The sequence below is a fragment of the Amphiura filiformis genome, chromosome 9 (genome assembly GCF_039555335.1).
Source record: "Amphiura filiformis chromosome 9, Afil_fr2py, whole genome shotgun sequence".
In the NCBI taxonomy this organism is placed as follows: domain Eukaryota; kingdom Metazoa; phylum Echinodermata; class Ophiuroidea; order Amphilepidida; family Amphiuridae; genus Amphiura; species Amphiura filiformis.
Genome location: NC_092636.1, coordinates 62,983,202 through 63,011,166, shown reverse-complemented (window position 1 = coordinate 63,011,166; position 27,965 = coordinate 62,983,202). Strand labels below are relative to the sequence as shown.

At 36.7% G+C, this 27,965-nt stretch overlaps 2 protein-coding genes across 2 annotated transcripts in view; one reads left to right on the top strand and one right to left on the bottom strand.

Annotated features, from left to right (window-relative positions):
• The window catches only part of LOC140160216 (TBC1 domain family member 19-like), a 527,882-nt gene that overhangs the window by 463,541 nt on the left and 36,376 nt on the right, over positions 1–27,965 (top strand). Inside the window, exons 8-10 of the mRNA XM_072183493.1 lie at positions 1,821–1,895; positions 5,699–5,846; positions 9,065–9,142. Of these exons, the coding sequence (XP_072039594.1) occupies positions 1,821–1,895; positions 5,699–5,846; positions 9,065–9,142 (301 nt within the window). The remainder of the gene's footprint in view (positions 1–1,820; positions 1,896–5,698; positions 5,847–9,064; positions 9,143–27,965) is intronic.
• Positions 12,105–20,607, bottom strand: LOC140160384 (eukaryotic translation initiation factor 4 gamma 1-like). Its single transcript, XM_072183623.1, has 8 exons — positions 20,531–20,607; positions 19,761–19,935; positions 18,202–18,406; positions 17,509–17,607; positions 16,248–16,370; positions 14,519–14,600; positions 13,840–13,980; positions 12,105–12,784 (listed from the first exon to the last, which is right to left on the bottom strand). Exons 2-8 carry the CDS (start codon positions 19,778–19,780, stop codon positions 12,606–12,608), a joined length of 849 nt encoding a protein of 282 aa, XP_072039724.1. The 5' UTR covers positions 19,781–19,935; positions 20,531–20,607; the 3' UTR covers positions 12,105–12,605.

Sequence of the window (27,965 nt, the reverse complement as noted above, 5' to 3'; positions counted from 1 at the left end):
TGGTCAATTCAGTTTTAATTTAGGGGTTGTTGTTATGTTGTTATAGCAACAAGCTCAGTTTTTCTGTCCAGTCAGCTGTCACTTTAGTGGTGTGCAGCCATTCAGGTCTCCGCCTTATTTTTTCATTCCTTTGTTATGTCCATAGTTCTCCTAGTGATGCACTTGCAATTGTTCCTTCGATCTTGATGGACCAAAAAATCCCACCCACCCTCCCAAAAGCTGGAAGGGTGAATCAGTTAACTAAAAATGGTTAAAGATACTCCAATAAAATGGTATGTCCAATTATGCTGCTTTATGCTTAAAAATAGAGGCTTTGTATGGAATTTCTTCAAATCTTGAAGAATATCATTAGTAGATTGTCTCCACTTTCTACTGCGTTTTATAGAAGGGGAATGAATGCTTTGTATGGAGTTTCTTCAAAACCTGAAGAATCTCGTCAGTAGATTGTCTCCACTTTCTACTGCGTTTTTTATAGAGGGTGGGGGAGTTTCTTGAAACCTGAAGAATCTCGTCAGTAGATTGTCTCCACTTTCTACTGCGTTTTATGGTATTGATTGGTTTTATTGGGCTATCGAATGCTTTGTATGGAGTTTCTTCAAATCCTGAAGAATCTCGTCAGTAGATTGTCTCCACTTTCTACTGCGTTTTATGGTATTGGTTGGTTTTATTGGGCTAGTGATTGCTTTTAATGGAGTTTCTTCAAAACCTGAAGAATCTCGTCAGTAGATTGTCTCCACTTTCTACTGCGTTTTATGGTATTGAATGGTTTTATTGGGCTATTGAAAGCTTTGTATGGAGTTTCTTCAAAACCTGAAGAATCTCGTCAGTAGATTGTCTCCACTTTCTACTGCGTTTTATGGTATTTGTTGGTTTTATTGGGCTATTGATTGCTTTGTATGGAGTTTCTTCAAAACCTGAAGAATCTCATAAGTAGATTGTCTCCACTTTCTACTGCGTTTTTATAGAGGGTGGTGGAGTTTCTTCAAAACCTGAAGAATCTCGCCAGTAGATTGTCTCCACTTTCTACTGCGTTTTTTATTGAGGGTGGTGGAGTTTCTTCAAAACCTGAAGAATCTTGTCAGTAGATTGTCTCCACTTTCTACTGCGTTTTATAGTGGGCTATTGGTTGCCTTCATGCTTTTCTCCCTTTCTACTGCGTTTTATACCAGGGTTATAAATGCTTTGTTGCTTATTTGGAGTATCTTTATTTACTTGGTTGTAAATAACCGTGGATTTAATATATTATATATCAGTAAATGGTTTAAGCATTGATGCCAGATCTGGCTGAATACAAAATGTTCGTTTGCTAGTGTTGGCATTGTTTATTCTTTTGGAGATTTCTAATTATTTAATTGCGGTTAAAAATGCTGTTTTCAATCCAATCCTCTGTTTGATCCAAAGATGTATCTGTTTAAGATATGCTTAAGATTTGCTTAAGATGAAATTGGTTAAATGTGATTCAGAAGTCAACTTTTGTTTGTCCAGCCTGTATGGTTGGCTTGTACACATTTTTCCAATAATTTGTGTGTTTATTGATTTATATGAAGATAATCAATAATTCCAAATGCTTGCTGCAATTAATTATCTCAATGTATATAATTTGTTTAATTGATATGAAATCTGTTATTATCTCAATATAGTCTTAATTTCTATGAGATTGTGAAATTATTATAAATAAGCTTATGTGTATTAAATGGTCCTCATGATCGTGGGGCAATGCGGAGTCTATTCTTTGCGTTGTTGTGCTTTCCTGCTGTCTCGAGACAATCAACAGTACAATTTTAAGCATTATTTTGTAATTTTTCTCTTATATTTAACAGAACAAATTATATTATGACCAGTTGAAGACCTATGTATTCCAGCATGATCTACTAATAGACAACCTCATATATAAGGTGAGTGAGTGGACAATGGCTGGCTAGATCAGAAGACCCTGTGGTCAAAATTAATAGGTAAATTTTCACAGGAAATTTTCTGGACATGTGACACCCATGGGCGCAGACATATTAGCATTATGGAATGTGACCCGAGCAAGGCGGGTGGTCTACCAATGGATTTGAATAGAAAGAATTCCTCCTTTGATGCAAAATAAGTAACTTGTCGCAAGTTAATAATATTATGGTAAGAGTTTCCGTAGATAAATATTTTTGTCCGTAGGTAGATATTTTTGAAATTATGTTTTGATGATATTGTGAAGAAATTAAGATTGCATAATATTCAATAAATTTGCAATGCACAAATTTCGATCGAAACTACGAACAAGAATACTATTACAATTCAAAATTGCCAAGACTTGAATAGTGAGGTCATCGCTTGGGGCAGGGATCAGGCTCAAGGTTACACTCGCATTGGTCACGCGGTCGAGAAATTTTTCCTGTGAAAATTTATCTAATGTTGACTGTCCATCTTGTTCTAATTCTTCACACTGTGGGGTATAAAATGACCCCTTTTGTGTTGTGTGTTTTTAAAGCCATAATGTACAATTTCCATCTAATTTTAATTTTCTTAAGTTTATTCTTTTCTCAAAATGCTGAAATAATATAGTAATAACGGTCAGTAAAGGTTTCTGTCCATTTTCAGCCAAAATACAAGGTAAAGTGAAAGAAACCTTCACTGGTTATTTTGGCTGTTTAAGTGTAGAGTTCTAGCAGAACTTAATGTCTGAATATAACATTATGTCAAAAGTGCTCTTTTGACATGTTTGACCTGGCAAACACAATCAATTTGGCTGATTCTAGGTGTAAGTTAACATGTGTAAACATTACATTAAAAATCAAGTTTTAAAATTTAACCAATTTCGTATAAGATCGTACATCATGGCTTTAATGGATGTCTCCACATGGACAGATCAATGTGCACTTTTTGTATATTCACTCACTCATACATAAATTTGGTAACGGCTCCAGGCTTTATTTTGTACAATCTGTTCAGAGGAGTTCTGATCACATTTACTAAAACTATTGAATACTGAAACTCATGGATTGCCAACAGTAAGCATGGATTGTACATGAAAACATTTAGAAATGTATTGAACTGCAGAGGTAAAAACACTGAGTGCATCCAAAATTATGAATCTGCACTGGTGGTGTAAATAGTCATAGTGATGACACATGTCAAAATGAGCCACATTCTGTGACACTTTTCAACACGTTTTATTCACATCATAAAAACTTATGTATTCTACAAAGCTAGAATCATTATATAGGCATACACTTTAAAACATACTGGGTAAAAATGTTGAGTAAATGTACAACAGATCAACCTGTTGAGCATTTTAAGCAATTATATAGAGCAAAAGTGTACCGAAGTTTGTTTAACGGGTTAGGCCATTTTAAATCGACTTTCGAAAAGTTTTTGGATACATTCATTGATTTCTCAAAAAGTAAAAATCGCAGTTTAACAAATAACGGTTCAAATGAAAGCCATTATTGGGGGCTAATTGTTGTATCACTATGAAAGGCCTGACACCAATATAAACACTTGTTTCGGTGACCCAAGTTCATGGTCATTTCTGCTCACGCACTTTTTTACAGATGGCCTGGAATTTCATATTTCGGTTTCAGCGATTGCCCGAAAAAGGTGGTATGTTTTTGAAAAGCGTTTCCGCTTGGAATGTAGATAGTTATTGTTGCTATTACTCTTCGCGATTTTAATTTATGCCCTCTTTAGCCGACAATTTTCAATGTATTTTACACAATAGATACGTCGCTTGCATAAATACCGCTATTTTTAACAGTATCGTTTTTGTTAACCAACTTACCATCCAAATTAGTTCTCAAGACTTTGATGAAACCATAGATACCAAATCGGACTGCATGTGATGAACAGATTTTAAACTAGAATCAAAAGAACCAGCGTAGGCCCTCTCAAAATGTACTTTTTTTAAATATCGTGTTGTAATAAAAATGACTGCCTTTTCCTTGTTTTTTATAACAAGGAAAAGCTTTACTTACCTCAAACTTCGCACGTAGTGTTGTCTCAGTGTCCGTTACTGGTTGGTATTATTCAGATTAAGCGATTTTCATGATTTAGGCCTACTTAGCCTACATTTGACCAACTATTTGCCCACACCGTGTACGAATATATTCCAAATATGGCGCTGCATTCAGTATCACACTAACGACAAGGTTATACTAAGATGTGTAAGACTTTCTGACACTATATTCACGGTTTTTCTAATGACTATTAAAACTTATGACAAATTTGGCTGGTTTGCGTTGTTCAATACCATTTCACCCTGATGTGACAGTGACGTCACATCTGGGGTCACGTCAGTATAAAGCTGGTTTCATACTACCCTGCCGCTTGCAATGAGCGGCGTGGCTCACGCGCATTGCAGACAATCTGACACAATCAAGGCTTGTCATTGGTTGAAACGCTCTGCCGCTTGCCGCAGCGGCAAGCGGCAGGAAAGTATGCTGGGGGCATTATACGAATTTTATTAGGCGCAGCACTCGCTGGATTTCGATGGCGCTGGTGTACATACGCACGCGCTTAAAGACACCGCATAGATGCGAGAGCGAAACAGCTGTTCACAACGCGTTGACATCACTGCCACATCGGGGTGAAAAATGGTATAGGTAATAGATGACTATGAAACCTCAAACTCGCCCCTCGATAAAGGTTGGCAATTGAAGCAGGCCTCAGTTTAGCAAACTTTGTCTAGTTTAATGCGATGCGAGTGCAAGCGCCGCTCGGACTGTGAAGGTTTCTGGATACCGAATATGGGTTTAGATTAGGCCTATATCATGTCCTCTAGGCCATTTAATTTATTTTTGGAAAGGAAAGTCTAATCTCGGAGCCTATTCAATTGAGAAGGGACTGGATTTTGTCATAATAATATAAAAATTAATACTTGTCGTCCATAACAAGAAAGAATGCCTCGCGATTTTGTTGATATCCTGCCATAGTATTTTAATTGATTAAACTGAACATGAAGCTATATCTTTACTAGCTTCATGCACTAATTTGCAGACCCGCCCTGCCTTCTACATGTAGTGAGTTCCACATTAGATTGTGTTTACAAGAAATAATAAGCGCTGCCTCCTCGAAATTTCTTATGCCAGCATCTTTGATGATTAAATATTATCTACAACCCTGCACCTGTGTTCAAGGCCTTTCTTTTATCTATTGACCTCAAAAGAAAGGATTAGAATGATCAGAATACCGTCCCTGACCCCTTTCCACACATTAATGAGTCGGTAAGGGAACGTGCTACCGTTATACTTCAACGAGTACGTATGGCCACTACACAGTTCAATGGCCTTGTTGTGATCTGGCGGGCGTTTTAAAAGCACGGTCCCTGACTGCGTGGGCATATTTCCGGGCAAGGAACAATAGAGACCAATTGCCTGGCAATGACGTCACATGTAATCCCCAGTCTATAGTGTGATTAGAACATTATAGGCTGGTGGTCACTATAGTACAATCAGTACGAAAAGTCCAATGCGATTATTAATGTATTTTCTAAAATTAAAAGAACCACTTTTTAGCGGGAATTTTTGTAAGTTACACAGCTGAAATTGTGAAAGGGTTGAAAGACTACAATATTACGGCATAAACAAGAATTTCTTTGTTTGGTCGTTATTCCTATAGGCTCATCCCTTAAGTTAAACCAATTGTTTAAGTTAAACCAACTTCAGTGGACACTTTTATATCATACCATCTTTAACCCATTCCATCTCTTTCTCCCTATAAGGATGTGAAGTTAACTGCTGCCAATGATGACCAATACTTTGTGTTTGAAGACTACCTGTATCAAGTACTACTCATCTTTTCAAGAGACACGCATGTGCTGAAACACTTTGCACAAAGCTCTGCCACACCTGCTAAATCATATATTCGAGGTAAGACAGTAAGGCCCAATGAATACTTTTTCCCAGCAAACACATAAATGTTTTTAAAACATTATAAATGTGTTATAAGTACATTTTGGGTTTGGTCAAAATGTTTTAATGATGCTTAAATATCAGGTAATATAAAGGTCATGAAAACATTTTAAAACATTTTATATTGAAAACACTACCACAACATTTTGAAAATATTTGGCAAAATGTTATTACAAACTATTTTTGGCAAACATTTTTCCACAATATTTTGTGAACACTCAATAACATTTATGTTAGAATGTTAGAAAAACGTTATAATTATACTCATAATATAACCCAACATTTAAATGTTTTGTTTGTGCTGAATAAATATTCTATGCAACAGATAATAAATATTAAATCTATTTACAGTCATGTTTAACTTATAACGAATTTTTGTTGACGTAAAATTGATAATATAATTCCACCAAACATTCAACATCAAATATAATTGATTTTCAATCAACAAACATTTGTTAAGAAATAAAAATGAACTGAAATAGATTAAATAATGCATAATTGTTGAACAAATATTCTATGTTGAATATTAGGAGTATATTTGGCCATTAAAACCAAAAAGATCTATAGGCTTTTTGACGGGTATTCAACAGGTTCGCTCAAACAAGTATAAAACAGTCAAGCTTTTGTCAGGATTAGCTTCAACTTCTTCAGGACAAAAACTCAATTGGGAAGTTAGTGTCTTCAATAATTATGTCCTGAATTAGCCCCGAGTCTGACAAATGTTTGACAGTTTTACACATACTGTAAGAGCAAAGAGGTTAGACTAGGAGAGTCTGGACTCTGTACAGCCTGTGTGTAATACTATAGGGAATTTGCGTCATTGGATTCTCATGTATGGGCACCAAATAGTGTTCATCCAAACTTTTACAGCAAGGGCCAAAATCCAATAATAATATTGCTTTAATAGCATAAAAATGATAAATTTATAATTTGCACAATGCATTACACAACCAGCGCAAACATACATACACTTAAACCAAAGATTGCCCCGTGCATGGCAAATTACCCAGAGATGCACTACTTTTCCCCCTTGTGCACTACTTTTCCCCCTTGAGCAGCACACAGCCATGACAAAGTCAAGAGTCTCCTAGTCTATATTTTGTTTGACTTATAAAGGGCAAAGGCTCATAACATGTGTGACGTGTCATATCAAAAAGAGACACTTTTGGGCAGGTTATCAATTTTGAGTGTATTACATATCTTAAATCTAGAAATATTTTGCTCCAAAAAGTCGTTTCCCCCAATGAAATTGCACATTCCTAAGCGAAGATATTGAGTTTGTAAGCTGTGGTATTATAAAACTGGAAATTGAGATATCGGCCTATCAAAATATTATTGACAATGTTGAGAGTAGGAATTACTTTGAAAAATAACTCAAAAAATGTCAATGTCAAAGATGTCAGTTATATTCCGGACTGAAACTATCAGAGAATATTTTAAACATTATTAACATCACAAATTTGCAACAAACCCAAATTGTGAAAAAAAATCACCCCGGGCAGATTTTTGGCTATTTCTGCATTTACGATCCTGCCCAAAAGTGTCTCCTTTTGATATGACACGTCACATGTAGAATCATTAGAAATGGCATGCACAAAGTTGGGTACAGCATGCTAGTTGTGCTTTGTGAAATGTGTGACTAGCGCACGCTTATGTGAATTTACCCGAATGTAAGTTGAACTTTCTTGATGCATGTAGTAACAAAAACTGAATAATTCTTGCCATTGATAATTCCATCCTAAGCAAGACATGCTAGTGTTTAGTATGGATGTGTATGTGTATAAGAAAAAAAGACTTTTTTTTTTTAAACTGTTCCTTTTCATTTCATTCTTTTAACTTTAGCCAAAAAGTGAATACTGTAATAATCTTGATTGCTGCAGCCAGCGGAGGATATTTTGATATTGATTTCTGTTAGTGAAGCAATTATAATCACCAGTTTTGCACAGGCTTATTGAAGACATACATTAGAACAGAAATAAACCTAATCATAAAAATCAGTAGACAAAATTAGGTCACCATTGTTGACCTTATTCTAAAAGCCAAAAGTCTAGGTACAGATAAGGCAATGTTATATGATGAAACCGATATGTGATTTATTAAATCATCCTCATATCAGGTTTATGGAGGAGTCTTCAAGTGACCTATTAGGTAAGCACTTGACAATATGCTTGGTATAAACCATAATAGAATATCCTAAGGTGGTACTGCCAATCCAGGCCTACCAGTTGAAATCAAATGAAAAACACTCCTTATTTGGATTTTGCCAAAGGTTTATCTAAATGTCAAACTGATCATATTTAGGACAATATATTGAACAATTTCTCCTCAATATTGTGGAAATTTTCTTTTCCAAATTTGTTTTGAAGGACTTGATATTCATATATCTGCCATCTAGTATAGAGGAAATCAGGATTTCCAGGTCATATATATCTGAAACTCTCAATTCAATTCATCTTTGGAGATATGAATAGTTTAGATGAAACAAAAGCCTTGATTTTGGGGGTTTCTAATGAGAGCATTTAGAAATTGTATATAATTCCATACCTCCCGCTTGAAAATCTACACCCATTGTCCAGAATAGCCCATCTCTCAATACAGACAATTGCCAGTTATTTGTATAATTTAAAACCAAACACTTTGCCATTTTGTTTAATGTTACCATCCATAGAAATATTGATATATCAAAACCTGATGTAGTGAAGACAATCTGAATCCAAGTTATAGTGCTTTTTGTCTTGCCTACACTATGTTCAGGTTGAGACTTAGCATTAATGACCACTTTTCTGTGTTTGACTGTCGGATTCAAATCTGTTTGAATTTTTTAACTTTTTGAATCATACAATTATCATTACATTCTGCCAGGCATTTATACATACCTTCATAATAGAGCAAATGCACAAAGGCTTGTCTGAGCTTACACATAATTACAAATAGGAAATCATTATATTTATAAAAGTATACAGTGATACATAGTTTTGAATACAGTGCTCATTAGGTACAGACATATCAGAATGTTACTATCATGTGGTATCAGGGGGAACCACCCCTATTACCATCATTTGGGTTACGTCACTTAAACATGTACATATGAATTATTGTAAATTTGATTTCATTTGTAGGTGAATTATTTACCACTGAGCCATTGTGACAATTGATTTCTGACGTTTTTCTTGTAGGTATGCTGGGTGTAGATGAGTATGCTGTAGTGTACCCACCTAATGGAATCATACCATTCCATGGATTTGCTATGTACGGTAAGCTTTAACAGCAAAAATAGCCAGAGCTGTACCATAACCAGTATATGTGACATGATCAAGGAGAATGAGTCACATGTCAGCAATTTTCAATTAAAAGTTTTTTACAACAATTTCTGGCAGTTTACAAATGCTATATTTTGATGCAAACCCCATCAAATCAGACATCTGGTTACCGAGTTATGAGCAATTTATCAGTGGCTGAAAACATAAAACAAAAGAATGTGAACACTGTTTTTGCCAATATCTTAAAATCAATATTTGCGACATCAGACTCATTCCCCTTGATCATGTCACATATAATATCAAATTGATTAATTCAAATTAAACAATTCATCAAATGGCCATGCATGGGCGCCGCCATGAAACAACACTACCAAGTGACAGGTGATGGACCATACACACATAAAAGAATAGGTAATTTTTTGAGAAATTTCATGAAAGTTACTTAAAACTTACCTAACTATAAATTTATTCTACAACAGGAGCTTCTGAAATTTTAGTATGTTACGAAAAACTCAATTTAAAAAATATTTACTGACGAAAATGTCGCAGTTTCACAATTTTGCGTTCGGCTCATCTGGTGTGCACCCGGGGGGGGGGGCACTCACATTTTTTGTGGGTAGGGGTGTGCCACCGCCAGTTTCGAACTCGAGGTCTAGGGAACTGATCGCCCGTCAAATAAGGAGGTCTAGGGAACTGATTGGCCGGTCAAAAAAGGGGGGTCTTGGGAACTGATCAGCCGCCAATGGGGGTCTCGAGAACTGATCCAGGGTAATTTTCAATTTTTTTTGGTTTTTTTGCCACAGATTTTCGAAAGAATAAATTTCGATTCTTGTCAAAAATTGTGCATTGAATTAAGTATATCAGGATGAAAAATAAATTAAATTTATCTCAACATCTGGACCTGGATCATTCCAAGCAGAATGTCTGCATCACACCGGGCATCACACTTGAATCCAGATTAGGGACCAATCGTTATTTACGGCAGGGTGGGGAATGGGCGTTTTGGAAAAAATATGATCGACAACAAATTTTGTGTTCCCCCCTCCCGTCCGCTCAAAATTTCCGCGTTCCCCCTTGTTTTCCCAATTTCTCCATTAAAACTTCACAATCCCCCCTCCTAGCTCCTGGTTCAACTAAAAATTTCAGGTTCCCCCCTCTCAAGACCCCAAAAATTTTGTGTTCCCCCTAAATTTTCCCATCACCCCCCTGCCATAAATAACGATCGCTCCCTTAGTAGGCCTACAGGGATCTATTCTAGACGAAGATTATTTTTGGGTGGATCATCTAGAAAGGATAAAATTCAAAGAGAGAAAATATTCTAGGTATGATTTTTACTATAAAATCCAGATCATAAAAAAATGCCAAATAGCCCTTCTTTCTCATACTGAATAATTATAGCAGTAGGCCTACTACAAGCAAACCTGAGAATTAAGATGAGCAAACACATCTATACTGTTTTTCCTTCTCAATATATCAGAAAAAAAAAACATGATTACTTTTATGTGAATGAATGGAGCCATGAATGTCAAGTGTGCAGAATTCGGCAGTCTTTCCACCAAGCTGATAGATCGAAAATCACTTCTAAATTCACTATTCGGGCCAGCCAATGAAGTGTACATATTTGAGGTACTACAGTCATAATATTTACTTCCAGTTTTATTCCCAATGATGGTCTCAATTCATCAAAATGTTCATGTCACCATCAGCCGAAAAGTCCGATGATTTTCAATGTCATGACCACACACACAGCTCGCTTCGGTCGAAAGTGATGTTTACATTTTGAAAACAATCACAAACTGGCCCAGTGTTGCTAAAAAGGAGCCCAAAATTCACCTTATTCCTTACAATGTGTTAAATGGGGAAGAAAATGATGGAAAATCCCCATTGAAGGAAGCTTTTGGGCTTGCAAAAAAGTAGCTTTTGGGCTTGTAAACGTAGCACGGAAAACATGCCAATGAGAGCTGAGATGATGAATTCTGTGAGTCTAGCGAAAGGCTAGAAAAAAAATCGGGTCATCAAGAGCGGCAATCAATGAATTCAGGGGGTCTAGGGAATGGCCAGCGGCTCTGAAAAAGGGGGTCGTCGCCGCGGCACATACCCGTATAGCTGGGAAATGTGAGTGCCCCCCCGGGGTGTGCACCCGGCCAAGTGATTGAATTTCATAAATTTAGCCATGGGGCCTGTGAGCCAACCCCAGGCTCAACATATTTTGCATAACATTTCAGTCATGGTCGCAGCCGAATCCTTACTTAAGTTGTTGCTTGGCCTCGTACATCGTAAACTATAAGTTTTCTAAGGAGACAAGCGTTGCATTTTGACAACTGAAATTTGATGCAAGGAATAAAATCCCTGTTTAGGGTGTGAAAACAGCCGCGTGTTACCTGTTTAGGGTATCATTTTAGCGGATGGTGTACAGGCCACAATGGGAGTGACCTCCCCCCAGGACCTTGTTAAACTAACTTACCCTGCAAAAAGCAAGACTTATAAAGGTGCTGTAGTTTTGTCATAATTGTAAACAGGTACTATCTTTTGACAATGAGAGCAGATCATTTTCAGATTCAATTCCCTGACACCTTGCGATGGTGACCTGTCACTCATCTTGTGATCTAGGAATTACATGCTGGTTATACAGCGTGTTTATAGTGAATATACCGCATTTTGAGTATACCGTATACGATAATCCTTGTATATATACTGATACCCTTGCTGTTTATAATGAGACACAGTCACCACACAAATTACTAACCAACTAACATTATCGTACATTTGCAATGACCTCGAGGTCACATGGGGAATGTGTAAATATTGTGGCGCGAGCTATAAACAGCCCATTCAACAATATGATCATGGCGGTGAACATGTAGCTTCTGTTTTGATAACTCTTAGGGGTGAGAATCGTTCCGAATGCCCTCTGCGCGCATCCCTACGCATCATGAAGAAGCTCCTACTTCGGTAATACCGCACACAATTTATACTGGTGTGTTTATAGTGCAAATATCTCGCGACAATATCCTTCGGTTGAGAAGGATATCGATGTACCGTACATAAATATACTGCTAGTGTTTATAGTGGGCAAGTGGGATAGAAATTATACCGTAATGTACCGCACATCTGCTCCCACTATAAACACACTCGTAGTGATACTGTTATTCTATTCTACCACATGGATTAAGACCTTACTGAGTAATTGTGTACCTGCTTGGTACAGATATTCCTGTGGTACGTTTTTGTTCCTGAGATCATGATAAAAGCTGTGACAAGTTTGAACTAAAAAAGTTCTCAAATCAATCATGCTACTAACAGCAGTTTCAGAAAAATTTGGGTGTAATGCCTTATAATCATTTAACATAATCTTATAAATTAAAAGCTCCCACAGATTTCCAGGAGAAGCTTTTGTAGCTCTCCTTGTATCAAAGGAAAGCACCTATATCAGTATCTAGTGAAAGTCTAGTTTTGTTTAGCTTGCCGTTTCCTCCTCTGCTTCACCAAGCCAGGCAAAGAAGCTCTTGACAGATTTGAGTGCAACACCCTTGCCGTTCAGCTCCGCAGGGTCAGTGCTATTCCGCCATGCATAGAAGGTTTCCTCGGATATCACATCCTCGTCATATAAGACATCCAATATTATTCGTAAAAACCCTGCAATGATACAGATAAAATATTTTTCATTAAATACACTGTTACAAATATTATTTATACATATTTATTATTTAATATTATAAGGACCACAAGACCTGAATGAAACAAGTCAAAATTAACTATGCCCAAAATGAATGCGACATTTCTTGATATTAACACTATATGAAAAAATCATAAGTTCCATAGATGGGTGGATTTTGTTCTGCACATTACATTTTACCGCACTTAAAGCCATATTGTAACATTTAATATTCAAAATTCTGTTTTTTACAAAATTGTAATGTACCTTGTTCGGAGGAGGGGGGGTCCACTCCCATTGTGGCCTGTTCAATTTCCATGATAATAAAAACATGTAAAAAGGGTAGTTGTTCATGGGTAGGCACGATATGCTGGTATCGTGTTTAGGGTGTCAAAAACATGAAAAAGGGTAGCAAAATTGCAATGTGCTAATACGCAAAAAAGGTATTAGATAGATCGAGAGATAAATATGAAAGGGGAAATGATCTTCAAAAAGCATGTGGTTTTATGAAAATGTCGCAGTTTCACAAGTTTGCGTTCGGCTCATCCGGTGTGCACCCGGCCAAGTGATTGAATTTCATAAATTTAACCATGGGGCCTGTGAGCCAACCCCAGGCTCAACATATTTTGCATAACATTTCAGTCATGGTCGCAGCCGAATCCTTACTGTAAGTTTTCTAAGGAGACAAGTGTTGCATTTTGACAACTGAAATTTGATGCAAGGAATAAAATCCCTGTTTAGGGTGTGAAAACAGCTGTGTGTTACCTGTTTAGGGTATCATTTTAGCAGATGGTGTACAGGCCACAATGGGAGTGACCCCCAGGACCTTGTTAAACTAACTTACCCTGCAAAAAGCAAGACTTAAGGTGTTGTCCGGGGGTGCTGTAGTTTTGTCAAAATCCAAGATTTTGAATAAAGCGCAGGAACCGTCATTAAATTATTATGATGGAAATATTAGTCAAACATGTACTTGATGTTCATAGCACTGTACATACATGGCGTGGGAGAGTTGCATAATATTTGTAGAAGTACCTACCTGGTGGGTTAAGTAATTTGTGGTTCAAGGCTTGCACTGCAAACAAGGCTTGGAGTTCTCTATCTACATCACCATCAATATATTTTAGTAGACATTTTGCCCGGAACTTGAGAATCTCAGGGTTGCATCGAATACTTTCACCTGTAAATGCAAACACAAGTACAACCATGATTCTTTTATTTGTGCTTAATTTTAGCCAATCATCAAGACCATATAGTGCAGTAGCGTAGTAACCCTGCAGATGGCTTTTACCAGGCTGGCCACCCCATCTATCAGGCAGAAACGTATGGGCCAAATTAGTGTAAATTACATGCTTCTTGCATGATTGTTCCGATAAAGATACTTTTGGAGCACGTCAGTGTCAAAACTTTTAAGAATACAGACCCTCAAAAATGTGCCTGGTATGTAAACACCATTGACCATACCAGGTCAAAATAATACATCTGTAGTTCTGTTACCTTCCCCTCCTTCAACTGACCCTTATATGCCTATGACATAGTGCCATTGGTGTGGAACTTCAACAGTTTTTTCATTTGTTACATGCATGGCATTTTAGGAGAGAACACGCCTCTCGTTTCTGTACAGTTAAAATATTTGCAAGATATGGTTATTTTTGTCTGCACCTCTGCTAGAATAGTCTGTTTTTAATTGCAATTCTATAATAAGATCTGTTTCTCACCTTCAATTGTGCTCTGGCATACAACAGTAACTAAGGCCCGGATGAAATCTTTCTGTTTGGTCAACTCAGAATCAATGTTTTTCTGCAAGTTCAAAAAGTATAACACATTTCTCAACTGTAACAAAGACCGCCTTGAGACTAGAGAAAAGTCAAATTCAAACTCAACATCATATTCGATTAAGACAGATGATTAGCATAAATTAATTTGTGTTTGTGGTTTTTATTGGGTATTTACACTACATGTATGCACCCAAACGAATTCAACTCTGTATTTGGTCATCAAAAAAGCAATTTCCTTGTTTTCAGTCCACATTTTACCCCGAGTTTATGTGGTTTCATCTTGTTGAAGTTGTTGAGAATCTTGCAAATCCATTTCAATTACAGTTTAGACCAGGAAAAGTCACACTTCAACCATGACAAGGTCGAATTGAATTCAACTTAATGAGCCTCAGGAGCATTGTTGAACAACGACTTTTGTAAAAACTTGACTTCAGTCGTACTTGAATAACGACTGTACCTGTTTAGACTTGAATTCGACTGAACTCGACTTCAAAAAAGTTGTTGTTGAAGTACGACTTTTCCCTAATCTAAACGGGGTCAAAGATTTGGATAAAATGTGACTCAACAAGAATTTGATAAAATGAGACTCACGCTCATGATATGTGACTGGACACTACGAATCTGCCGTAAAGTCAGCCCGGTCAATTTGGTTTTATTTTGTGTATAGGAAATAGATATCATAAGCTTTAAAATGTATATCATTTGACTTCAAACGATATCTAGAAGCGGGGTTATGGTTTGTTGAACTCTGCTCCTTCAACAAAATGGTACCTTTTTTCGGTTCTACATGTGTCTCTTTTTCACATTGCTTATAATAAATATCATACAATCATAATTTGCGGTCATTTCAAATCATCCCCAAGTCAACGAAGTTCAGGAATGTCCTCTCATTGTTGTTAAGTGTTGGTTATACATACCTAGACAAAATACCATGCTTTGTAATCCACCACTTAAACAGGATTTAACCAAAGCAAACAAAGACTAGAACTATTTAAGGATTCTATAGAAATAGGTAGAAGATTATTATCCTCTTCAGCAATATGGTTATTGATTGGTTTAAACGCTATCAAATCAGAAACATGTCGCGCCAAATTGAGGTACCTATGAGTACAACCTTCACGCACATTTTACACTGTAACTCAGAATACAATTTGCCGACTTTACGGCTCATTCGTAGTGTACGGCCACATATTACTAGTTTATTTAATGTAATGTACTACTTGGTCAAATTTATAATATGCAATCAGATGATCTTTAATACTTTTGACTATCAGAGCAATAACATTGTTTCTAAAAGTATTAAAGTGAATTGTATTTTGCTGGCCTTGTTACATATTTTTACAATTGACTGGTGTGAAAACAAAATGAAACAAGTGGGTCTTAACTGTTTTTGTATTTGTTGTAATAGTCAAAGAAATTTTAATTACAAATAAGTATAGAATGGAACATGGTATATCTGTGATGTTTGTGTAAAAATTTCTTTGATTTGTGTGAATTCACAATTTTTGTTTCTGCCAACATGAGCTGGATTCACTTGTGTTGAATCACAAATTGCAAAGCCCCGGCAGCCACATCAGCAGCCACAGTGTTATATGAGTGAGCTGGCTAGATATTTTGGATATGGCAAACATTGTTTTCTTTTACATTGAGGTAATCACAATCTACTCACATTTATCCAATCAAAGATATCATTATCACACTTCCCTCTTGCTAGCATGAAACCCAATTCTTTCATCATTAAGGCAATTGGATCAGTCTTAGGCCTATTCTTCCATAGTGTAAATTCCAATTTCTGCAAGGAAAATATGACAAAAAACTTCCAGCTAAATATTGAGTATGGATGGCCTAATTAAACACTCAAGCACAATTAAGTTAGATTCTATGTTCTGGAGCCAGTCCATTGCATTAAAGCGAATTTCAACCACTTTTACAACTTTCCCATAGATTAATTTATTAGTAAGGCTAAATTGTAAGGCTATATTGACAATCAATCTTGAATGAGTTTCCAGTCACATCATTTCTGAAAGCAAGTGAGGTAACTTTTTCATTATTCTTTATTTTTCTTACTTTCATTATATGACCAAACACAAGTGTAAAATGAGTTGTTATTTACCTCTCGCTCACTCACAGATGGATATTCACAATAATGAATTTAAGTGAGGGTCAGAAAATAAAGAGAGTATGGGTGACAGGAAACTTAAAATCAACTTTCATCAGCCAAACTCCTAGCTTGATGAGCAAGAAAAAGCTATATGAAATTAGTCACACAGTTTCACTTCATATACAGAGTTCAAACAAAATTTATCTAAATCTAAATGAGTTTTTGGATATATTTACTGATGTTAAAGTACAAAGAGATTATTTAACAGCATTGCAAGTTCAATTAAAACAGAAATATTAGTCAGTCCTATAAGAAATATGCATGATGATTAAAGGAAGTGTCCAGCAATCACAACATTGTCTTATTTTTAGAAAAATAATTATCAAGTACGAATCACATGGTTTTATTTAAAACAAAGTCATATTAATCATAAAAACGAATAAAAACAGCCATTTCTCAACACGCGATATTCAAAATTCCCGCGCCTAATAATTCAATGAAGCCTGATGACAAATGATCACAAATAACCATGACGTCATTGCTCTAGAAAATTTCAGCGTGGGAATTTTGAATATCACGTGTTGAGAGATTGCTGTTTTTATTCGTTTTTATGGTTAATATGAATTTGTTTTAAATAAAACCATGTGATTCGTGCTTGATAATTATTTTTCTAACATATTAGACATAATGTTGTGATTGCCGGACACTTCCTTTAAATTATTGAAGTGATGCATAGGCCTAAGTCTAGTATTGCTTGATCCCATTCATACAGAATTTACTCATGTATACTTATCATCTCTTGTTCGAGTAGCAAAAAGGGGATTGTTACCTCACTTTTTACGAAATCTAATACGTTTTCATCACTGGGTACGAACTGATCCCATGTTAAGCCAGTTGATTGCCATAAATCATTTAAGTCCTCAGCTCCCTGTAAACAAAACAAGAACATATTGGCATACATTTAGAATGATTATATATATCCTTCATATATAATATCCCAATGAAAATGTACCAATCAGAAGACATCATTGTAGTAAGTGTTTAATTCATTGGTTAAAGGTGTGTGGCCAGATCGACAGCCTCATCCTCCCCCACATAGATTTTGACATAGGAAGAAAGGTGATATTTTTCTAATAATCCCAGTGAAATTTTAGGCCTGAAAAATGTTCTATTTAAAGGCGTTATGAACAAAAATAAGTGATATCGTCATCCCCATTGGTGGTTACCACCCATACTCTTGTCAAACAAATTTTGCTTCTAATATCAAAACTGCTAGTGCAATTTAACTCAAAACTTAGGAATCAGATTATTTTGCTACAGGTCTTATTGTGAGTTACAATGTAGTTCTTTGTAGTGTGAATGCTATTGGGAATTTATGTTCTTCTATGCAGTTTTATGGGAAATTAACTTGTTAAGCTTTCTTTTACACAGTATTGATGAATTAATTTGCTATTTTTTAAACATGCTTCGTACATACACAATTTCTGTATTTGAGTGAACTACCTAGATTGTCTATACTCACAATATTTTTCTCAGCTGTCCTCAAAATCTCCGCTAGTAATACGCCAGCCTTTCCTGAAGGTTTGACTGGTTCCAGAGCTTTGCCTAGGTAGTCTATTGGTTGCCTTTTATCTTGAATCATTGAGCCCATGAGTTCACCTAGGAATTCCCAGATGAGAGGAATATCTATTGCCATGTCCTCGGCAAATTCTAGAACTTCATGTAAACTGGAAGGGAAGAAAGAAAAAATGGCATACATGATTATAGTCAAACATTTCAAAAAAACCCATACAAATATTATTTTCCATTGGGACAAACTAGTATTGTCCCACTGTAACTGAAACAAATTGTAGCTTAGTCTTAACTATGTTCTTAACCCATTGTTACGCAGTGACGTGTGCCAAGGGGGACCCATGCCCCCCTCCCCCAACTTTTGTCAGTCAGTCAGGGAAATTGCACCCAGTCGGGAAAAAAATTGAAGTTTACCTATCATGGCTAGCAAAGTGAGCCAAAATTTTTTGAACAGTTGGTGGAATCTAGATGCGAAGCCCAACTTTTGAAGACCTGCAGACGCAACTCTTGGTGGTCTATGACAGGAACTTATTGTGAAGTTCAGACCATGAATCTAAAAACCTGCAAAATTAGTTTTGCCCATACCCTTTATGTTTTAGATCTTTGAAATAGTGAATGCAAGAAACTGCAAAGCTGTTCACAGAATGGTTAAAATCATGGTGATAAAATATCCCGATATACAGTAAGACTACCCACAAATAAGGCAAGGTTTGTCACACAATGGGGCCATATGAGTGGTACGTCTGACTTTTTAAGTTAATACGCTGGCGCAAAGTTATGATATAATATTGGATGGCTGAGCATGATACCATAACATATCGGATGAGTCATAAAAATATCGGACGAGCCACGGCGAGTTCAATATTTGTATGGCCGAATCCGATATGTTATGGTATCATGCGAAATAAGCCATCCAATATTATCATTATTAGGTTTTCTTAACTCCTAATAACCCTAAAAACATAATAATGTAATAAATCGGATTAACAACCATAGCAATAGGTTAAAACAATTTTGAATATATCGCTCTGCACTACAAGCAGGCTACACTCATCACCTGTGTATGTCTGCAATCATAGATTGAATATAATACCTGTCTTTTCAAAGATACTAATCTTACAGGTGCAAATGATCAGCATGATATGATTCCATGCAGAGGTACCAGTGCAGCGCGGTATATTCAGAAATTGTTTGAACCTATATCGTCAGCGTATTGTGTCCCCAAAAGAGATATGGAAACACTGCTTGAAGGTATGGAAACACCGCTTCATTGGCCAATACCAGTGTATAAGACCCTACATTGGATTGATTCAAGTTTGGTAGTGACACATAGGTGCGTATTTCGCTGGCCGCAGTATCAAATCATGTGTTTAAAGTTACTAGCACAGAACGTACATGCATGTGTACAAGGGCAGTTTGTTGGTATGCTTGCAGCGTAATTACGGAAATGCATTAACATCACTACTGAACTTGAGGTGAACCAAAGAGTAGACAGGATTGTATACAAACCCTTGCAAATATTGCTGCATGGACTTCAGAAGATTTTCTTTAATTAGCCTATGGAATAACAACCCTGTTGTAATCGTGACTGGGCGTCCATTTCTAATACATGTTCTATTGATAGCCGTACAAACAAGTGCATTCTTTCTGGTGAGCAAAGATCTGATAGACACTCACAAGCCTCCTGTAAGTAGGAAAATTAAAATGTAGAAAATAATATTGTGTATAACACGCATGAGGTGAAACATAAAGACTGCTGATCTTCAATAAGTCAACACAAATCAATGCACATGTGCGGATGAGATGTTGACATGGCTAACGAATAAGCGCTGCATGCAGTGGAGAATGCATTGGACAGGCATTAACTTTTAGTTTTAAGTGCATTGATTTGTCTAAATTCTTAAGAAATTTTTATCATAATTAATAATAATAATGCACAAAATCTTCAAAAATGCGCACACTTTCAAAAACACTGCACGTAGTACATAGAATGGAGACATTTTCAATACACTCCAATGTCTATTCTGATTGGCTACTTGGTTGGAGCGTATTTATTTATTATAATGAGCACTTTGTAACGGGATTGAGCTATTCAAGTTGAAATCCATACACCCTTTGGAAGACATGACCTTAATCTCCCACACAGGGGTGTAGATTTCAATGGAGTCATCCATTCAGATAACCCCATTTGAGTCACACTCCCTGTATGGAAGATCAAGGTCATCATGTCTTCCATAGCGGTGTATGGATTTCAACTGGAATAGCCCACGGTGACTTACCTTCAAATCCCTAATATTTAGATAATCGTCTAGCATTGCTCTGCCCCTGCTTTCAAATTCTTCATCTGATATTTCACTTTCAGGTGCTGCAGCCTTACCAACTTTACCCATTGTAGGTGAAGGTGTCCCTGCAAGACGTTTGCTCCTGCAACAAGCAAAATGAGGGCGGGTTAGTGTAGTGGTCTTCTCACTCGCTTCTCACTGCTGTGGCCAGGGTTCAATTCCCCGCGGTGCCACATGTGAGTTTGGTTGCCGATCCAATGCTGGTCCTCGCAGGTTTTTCTCCAGGTGCTCCGGTTTTCCTCCTGCATCTATAATCGGACCTCTTCCCATATCCCTGTCCCGTCATATCTGGATGGCATCCCTTAAATTTAGTAGCCTCTGAGCACTATTGGGCTTAGCCTGGCTTTGGCCGAATGTTATAAATAAATAAATAAAATGCCTGTAACATATGCTAAATTCTAAAAATAATGCTTGAATAACTTCTGTGAAATCTAAAGAAGACCAGACTACAAAATCAAGGCTATAGCAATAGCTATTTGAACTAAATCCCAAGAAGGGGCAAAGTTCTGGTTTAAGTTTTCAGAGTCTAACTTTTGCCAAATCCTAGATAAGACCCTACTCACTTATCCAGAATTTTTCACTCTTGCTTCGTACCAAATTTTTAAATATTGGCATACATACAATGAGAAAGAATGAACAGTTTACCAACCCAAAGTGTTACAATTAAACATGACAACGAATAAACACAAATCCCGACCGGCACACAACCCAACATGAAAAAAAGCAAGGGAATGTGCCGGCATGGGAATCGAACCCACGACCTTCCGATATCTAGACGGACGCCTTATCCATTAGGCTACCAGCTCCCACTGATAAACGGTGGTTAAAGCTGGGTCTAATGTTATAGCAGTCATGGTATACAATACATACAAACAAATATTACGCAAGTACACAAGTGAAGGAGATCATTACTGATGCTTAATCGTTTCCCCAGTATAATTATAAGTAAAGTAGGTAATGGGGATACGCATCCTGCACAAGAACAAATAAACACAAAATACGTACATACAATGCCTTTCAAGTGTATTAAAGCACTTTTATGTCTGACTAGTTAATTGTAACCTTTATTGATTCACTTCCCAGTCTCTCAAAAAAGCTGGTTAACCATTAAAACTAAGACAGCTGTGAAAACCAGTAGTTTCACAGTATAGTGAATTTTGACCATATAGTGTATTAACTGAGCAAAAATATGACTTGACAAAATAATGAAAAATTGACCCTGTGCATGTGATTAATGTATAAAGTCCTACACTCACCTTGCTCCAGAGAGACCAGAGAGAATAGCATATCTATTATTGCCAGCTGCAGGTCTAAGATCCACCTCGGCAGATGATGACTGCATCTTAGCAGTAGTACGTCCACTACTGCCTCGACCCCAGCTACCAAAGGCACCCGGTCGTCCACTGGGTCCTAGTTGCACATTATCATTGTCAGGCTGCAACAAAAAGGAAAGCACACAAAGTTCTAAATGCTGTTCAAGTTTTACATAATAATTCTATTCAGCATGGTCATCCTATTGGGCGCACCGACCATGGTGGGGGTGCACCGGGTCTGAATGGGAGGGGGCAAAAGCCATTTTTCTCCCATTTTCGTATGGCATTTTCTAAATTTTCAAATTGATTGGGAGCACAACCCCCCGTGCCCTTATGGTGCCACACCACTGCTGCAGACAAACAAGAAAGGGTTATAATCTATGTGCTTATTTCCTTGATAAGTAGAGGAGATTTTTTTCGTCGCAAGATGTACTGAGATCAATTGAATGACATGAACGGTGCGTAAACGACACTGCCCTGTTTACCGTCATGTTACATTGTAGTGATGACTCATGATCTATTACAGAGTCTCCTGCTTCAAAGAAAATTTCTCGTGCACAGGCATCGTGATTCAGGTCAGCAGAAATCTGTCGTGTGCGATAAGGTGCTTAGACTGCACGATGAGGCGAATAGAAGTCGCCGAACTGAGCAACTAATATCAACAACTGTGATTGGTCAATTTGTCGTGAGTTTATTAAATTATTTCTTCTTGGAGCACAAATTTTCCATTGAAAGTCATAATTATTATTAAAATGTGAATTGTTTTGCTTGTTTGGCTGTTAGAATGTATAATTTAATGTATTTGCCATGTTCCAAGGAGCAAATTTTCCACTGAGTGGTCAAAGGTGAGAGATACGTGTGGACCGGTTTGTTTACCAAATTTTGTTTTAACAAGTTTTTTAGTTTGGATATCATGTGCTAACAATTTGTTACAAACATGATCATTATCATTAAATGTTAATAACGTAAATAAATGCTAGTATTGTGTACCAATCGGTATTTCAAACCTGGGATTAATTACTTTTTAGCGCAGTAAATCGTTAGTAATTCGGTTTTCGTTTGCATTGAAAAAGCGTTATCCGACGGATCTGCAGTTGACCATTCTGTACAATGTATGATTTGTATACTTTTGCGCAATGCGTATTGATATGAACTACGTCTTTACATTGTGTAACCTGCAAATCGGGGTGTGTATACATGTGTCTAATCAAATCTATGGTCATTGCCATATTGGCCATTCATCATGCATGATGCATTTACTGTCCGTTTTCCTATGTTTACACAGCTCTCACCATTGGCGTGCCTGTATAAGGGGCGCACCATTAGATTTCCAGGGGGGGCATGGGAGTCTTTTGAAGAAAAAAAACTTCGCCCACTAGTGAGTCGAAAAAAAAAAAATTTTGCCTCACTGTTGAGTTTAAAAAATTTCCCCCACCCAATTTAGTATAAATTATACATTAAAATTGAAAAAAAAAAAAATTTTCACTTGAAAGGCTGAAGAAAAAAAAAAAAAAATCCAGCGTCCCTAACTCAGCGTTGCCCAGTTCGCTGTGTGAAAACTAACCGGCCAATATTTTTTGTAGGCCTACTCTCTGGAATTCTAGAGAATACAGTCTTGTAGCATCATGTGTCCTAATTATTCAGCTTATTTAGATGTTTGGAAATATGATACGCGGACACAAACATTTAGTATTTTAGTAAGGAAAGTCTGGCATCAGGTGTGGCACGACATGGCCCACCCAATGTGTAAATATAATGCAACTTTTACTGTTAATCACCCCGGGAATATCACACGCTTTCTTGTGAACTTAGCTAAATGTACTGAGGTGAGGTAAAAATTGTAGGTGGTGCATCTGCAGAAGAGTCGCTCCTCCCTGATAAGTAAATGACAACAAACATCATGTACATTTCTGTCAAAACCCAGGTGGAGAGCATCATATCAGGGGATTCAAGTGAGTGTTGGAAGTGCCATATTTGATCATATAAGTGAAGGTGGGACATGAGTAAAAATGGCAAAAATTAACCAATTTCATATTTAAAAAATCATAGAAGTTAAAATTTTAACTGGAACAGTTCATATTTCGCGTCATGAGAATAATTTGCCATTGTAGGCCTACTCATAAACATTCAATAATCGCATACATTTTTGTTTTGTTGAAATGGCACAATTTTTGACATCCACAGCCCCATTCGTTGCAATAAATCGTATTCTAAATCATAGACCCTCTATAGATATAGCCTACGTAGAGGGTCCATGTACAAATACATGAATTTAAATTCCTAAGGTTTTATGCGAATGATAAATTAACTGTTAATGGATTTTTAAAAAAATGGACTGGGCCTGTTTCATGAAGATTTACCATCGATCTTACCTTTGATTTAACAGGGCTTTCAACGTTTTGTAATTGATTGGTGTGAACGGAAGGTACGAGGTATAAAACCACACGGGGTTGGTAGGCTAAAGACACAGAGTACAAGGCAACACTGTGAATGAGTGCGCCGACCCCAAATTTTCAACATTTCATGATAATCATGATTAAGTACATTTCTGGACGGAGTCAAAAAACGAAACAGTAGGCCTACAATTACAGATCTTCATTAATCTTTGTCGCAAGTGTGACAAGAATGTATGAAGATGACTGTTACTGTTATGAAATCATATTTATATGACTAGTCTTTATTTCTTTATTGATTTACTGTGTCCTCCACCTCTATACATCCTATTCACGTGATTTCATAACTCCATCTCATTAGGCTGCATTCATTCTCGTCAGACTTGTGACGACCTTCAAGACTTCTTTCTCACTCCACTTCAGCTTCACATTACAACTGCCTTAGCGACGATTGTCTTTTTAAAGACTATTCTTGTTTCCACCTGATAAGGATATTTCACTACTACATCCTTTCATTTATGTTTTAAATCCATTTAGAAGTGTCAACTGATCTTTAATTAAAATCATCACAAGGAAAACAAAATTTTCATGTAATTTCAAAAATCAAGGTACTATATTCTTTTGTACACAAATGTACAACATTCGGTGTGGTGGAGGTCAAGCAACTTTTTATGGCCTTAATGTAACATTTGCTGTATCCCTTTGTAGGCCTAAATGTGCGATTATAAGTAAAATGTGATGCGATCAAGCAAAATGAGTTAACTTTAGGGCAAATCCAAATTCAGTGTTTCAAGTTCATTATTATGTGTGCTCTAGTGTTAGGGCTTTATTTTGATGAAAACACAAGTGGACTTACGGTTCCAGAGATAATAGTCATTTTAGTGTTGCTCAGAACAATAAAATACATTTACTGGCTGCATCTCAAAGTCTATAATAGTAGCAAACAACTCCTTTAGCATGATCACATCACAATTTTACAAGGCATTCATTATTTAACTTGAACATTGGTATTTTTGATATTTTGTTTAAGAAAAACATTTGAAAGAAATAATTTTTGAAATTAGAATAACAAAATATAAAAAGAATATGAAATTAGTTCAATATTATAATAATGAATATGCAAATTATGCAAAAGTTTGAAAGAAAATATTTTTGACAAAATATTTTGTTTTGAAAATAGCCAGAGTTTCTGACCAAGGCCTACCCATCTTACATTATCTGAAGTCAATTCTAGAGCACTGATCTGGACAGATGGAGGAAGGTACAGAGATTGCAAAATCAGTATGCCTCATGCATGCCTGGGCCTCGGGCCTGGGCCTGACGGTGGAGGCATAACAAAACTCAAATGATCCTAGACACCCCAAAAGATATCCTGTTTAGTTAAAATGCTCATGGGCATGTTGTGTATGGTCATATCTGGGCAAATACAGTATGGAAGAAGCTGACACCCTACATGTATCATATATCATCTAGTTGCCTTACCCTATTTCTGCCCAAATTAATTAATTTTGAAGGATCTATCTGCGGCCTGCCTTTATTTGTAGCGGACACAGTGTGCCAGTCGCGGGCTGGCTGTGGTGGTCCAGGTCCAGGCTGCAACAAAAAGGAAAGCAAGGAAAGTTCTAAATGCTTTTCAAGTTCTACATAATAATTCCATTCAGCACGATCATCCTATTTGGGGCACTGTGATTGGGGGGTACCGGGCCTGAATGGAGGGGGTGGTGCACAAGCCATTTTCCTGTAATTTTCTTATGACATTTTAATTCTCAAATTGATAGGGGGCACATGAACCCCCACGTGCCCTTGTGACTATGCCACAGATGTACAGGTGCAAAGACAAACAAGCAGGGTATATGTGCTTATTTCCTTAATACGTAGAGGAGATTTGTTTTCTTCCACCTGATAAGGATATTTCACTACTACATTCATTCATGTTAAAATCCATTTAGAAGTGTCAACTGATCTTTAAAATCATCATTCAAAATTCTGAAAGGAAAACAAACTTTTTATGTAATTTGAAAAATTATGGTACTAAAATTCTTTTGTACACTAAAGACAAAAACAATTATAGTATAGTATAGTATAGTATAGTTTTTATTTAGCATTGCAACATATACAAAAATACAGAAAAATGGTAAGACATCAAGTACAATGCATCAAAATTTAACAACAATAATAAAATGTGCACAAACCACAAAATGCCATCCCAGATTGGAGCGGCATACACGCCACAACACCAAAAGTTGCAAGGCAAGGATAGCACATAAAAGCATGGCTACGTATGCAGGCTTATTTCAATGGGGTCCCAAAACAAAAAATGGCTGTGGACGTGGAGGAAAATAGAAAAAAAAAAGAGACATTTGGACATAAGCCTACATACGTATAAATTCTGCAGATTCCTGCTTCAAAGCACTATCAGCCAGGTGTTTTTTGACATCCTTTTTGAAAGCCATCCTGTTGCTTATGGACTGAATTTGAGGCGGCAAGTCATTCCAATCTAAGATGGCATTATAGTAGAAGGACTTGTTGGCAATACCTTTGACTCTGGGCACAAAGAAATTAAAATTACTAGATCTGGTACGATGGGTATGAGCACTTGAGGTTCTAATGAAGTTGTTTCTGAGGTATGGTGCACCAGTATCATTGAAGATGTTGAATACGTGGTTAAGCCTTAATTGTTTAGCACGGTCCTGAGAATTTAGAAGTTTAATGGAGTTACGAGTCAACTGATCAATGTGGGTCCTGGGAGACAAATTTAGAATAAAGCGGACTATTTTGTTTTGGGTGATCTGTAATTTGTGTTTAGCTCTGGTACTGATACCAACAAACCATGCTGAACAGCAGTAATCAAGGTGACACTGTATGAGAGCAGCACACACATTTTTGCGAAGGGTTTGATTGAGATATAGCTTTCAACATTTGGTGTGGTGGAAGACAGCCAGCCTTTTTATGACCTTATTGTAAATGACGTTTGCTGTATCCCTGTAAAATGTGACGCAATCAAGCAAAATGAGTTAATATTTTGGCAAAATTCATTATTATGCATGCTCTAGTGTTAGGGCTTTATTTTGATTAAAACACAATTGGACTTAATACGGTTCCACAGATATAGTCATTTTAGTGTTGCTCAGAACAATAAAATACATAGGAAGTTGAACACTATTACTGGCTGCATCTCAAAGTCTATAATAGTAATAGTCTAAAATAGTATTTTTTGATATTTTGTTTAAAAAAACATTTGAAAGAAACAATATTTGAAATATTTTTATAGAAAAACATAACATAAAAAGAATATGAAATTAGCTCAGTATTATAATAACAACTATTCAAATTAGACCCAACAAAGAGTTTTAAAGAAAATAGCTTGAATTTCTGACCAAGGCTTAACCATCTTAGAATATCTGAGTCAATCTGCCTATCCATTCAAGAGCTAGAGCACTAATCTGGACGGACAGAGGTTCAGAGATTGCAAAATCAGTGTGCCTCATGCATGCCTGGGCTGCATAACAAAACCCAAATAATTGTACATGTAGACACCCAAAAAAAATATTTAAAAGATATCCTGTAGTTAAAATGCTCATGGGCATGTTGTGTACCACAGTGATTGGTCATGGCAAATACAGTATGGAAGAAGCTGACACCCTACATGTATCATATATCATCTAG

Excerpts from the sequence above, each read along its gene's own strand:
- LOC140160384 (XM_072183623.1), bottom strand. The coding sequence starts at position 19,780 with ATGCAGCAATATTTGCAAGG. Across the intron at positions 17,608-18,201 it reads GGACAGCTGAGAAAAATATT|GGAGCTGAGGACTTAAATGA; the intron begins GTGAGTATAGAC and ends TTTTGTTTACAG. Across the intron at positions 14,601-16,247 it reads ATATCTTTGATTGGATAAAT|AAAAACATTGATTCTGAGTT; the intron begins GTGAGTAGATTG and ends TTGAACTTGCAG.